Genomic DNA, 531 nt, shown 5'->3' with positions numbered 1-531 from the left:
AATTATAATGACGATAATAATGGCCATGCTGACGACGACGACGAAGACCGTGAAAAAAACGAAACAGAACTGTAAAGATATCCAAGACTTTAAAGAGATGACGCACCCAGCCACAAGGCCGCATTCCCAAAAGCGGATTCCCGAAGCACACCCGCTCACACCCAGGAGCCCCCGCGACTTAAATCTGTAATATCCACTCATCTGCCGCGTCAGGTATAAATACTGCCATTGCAGTCATTATCGCTCTCGACCACGCGGGCATAACCCATAAAACTCGCTTTATGGCCAATAATCATGAAATAAAAGCAATATTTGGCATACAATTGCAAAGAGTAAAACCTTCTCTCCCTCTACCACCCCCTCCCCCTGCACCCCTTCATCCCTGTCCTCGCGCCCCTTCTGCCACCCTTTCGCCCTGCCCCCTCCCTCCCTCCCCTCTCCCCTGCCCAGCCTCTCCAACTCTTCTCGGCGGCGATCCTGCGGCGGGCGGAAAGGAACTCGCTGCGGCTTCGCGTCTGCGTCTGCGCGGAC

General features: G+C 53.9%; 1 protein-coding gene across 1 annotated transcript in view; it reads left to right on the top strand.

The window, feature by feature from the left end:
* The window catches only part of LOC119591607 (extensin-like), a 1,664-nt gene extending 1,482 nt beyond the window's left edge, over positions 1-182 (top strand). The window contains exon 3 of the mRNA XM_037940365.1: positions 111-182. Within this exon, the coding sequence (XP_037796293.1) occupies positions 111-182 (72 nt within the window). The remainder of the gene's footprint in view (positions 1-110) is intronic.
* The last annotated feature ends 349 nt before the right edge of the window (positions 183-531 follow it).

This window comes from Penaeus monodon, chromosome 29 (assembly GCF_015228065.2).
Source record: "Penaeus monodon isolate SGIC_2016 chromosome 29, NSTDA_Pmon_1, whole genome shotgun sequence".
Classification (NCBI taxonomy): domain Eukaryota; kingdom Metazoa; phylum Arthropoda; class Malacostraca; order Decapoda; family Penaeidae; genus Penaeus; species Penaeus monodon.
Note: the sequence above shows the minus strand (reverse complement) of the source record. Positions and strands in the feature narration are given on the sequence as shown.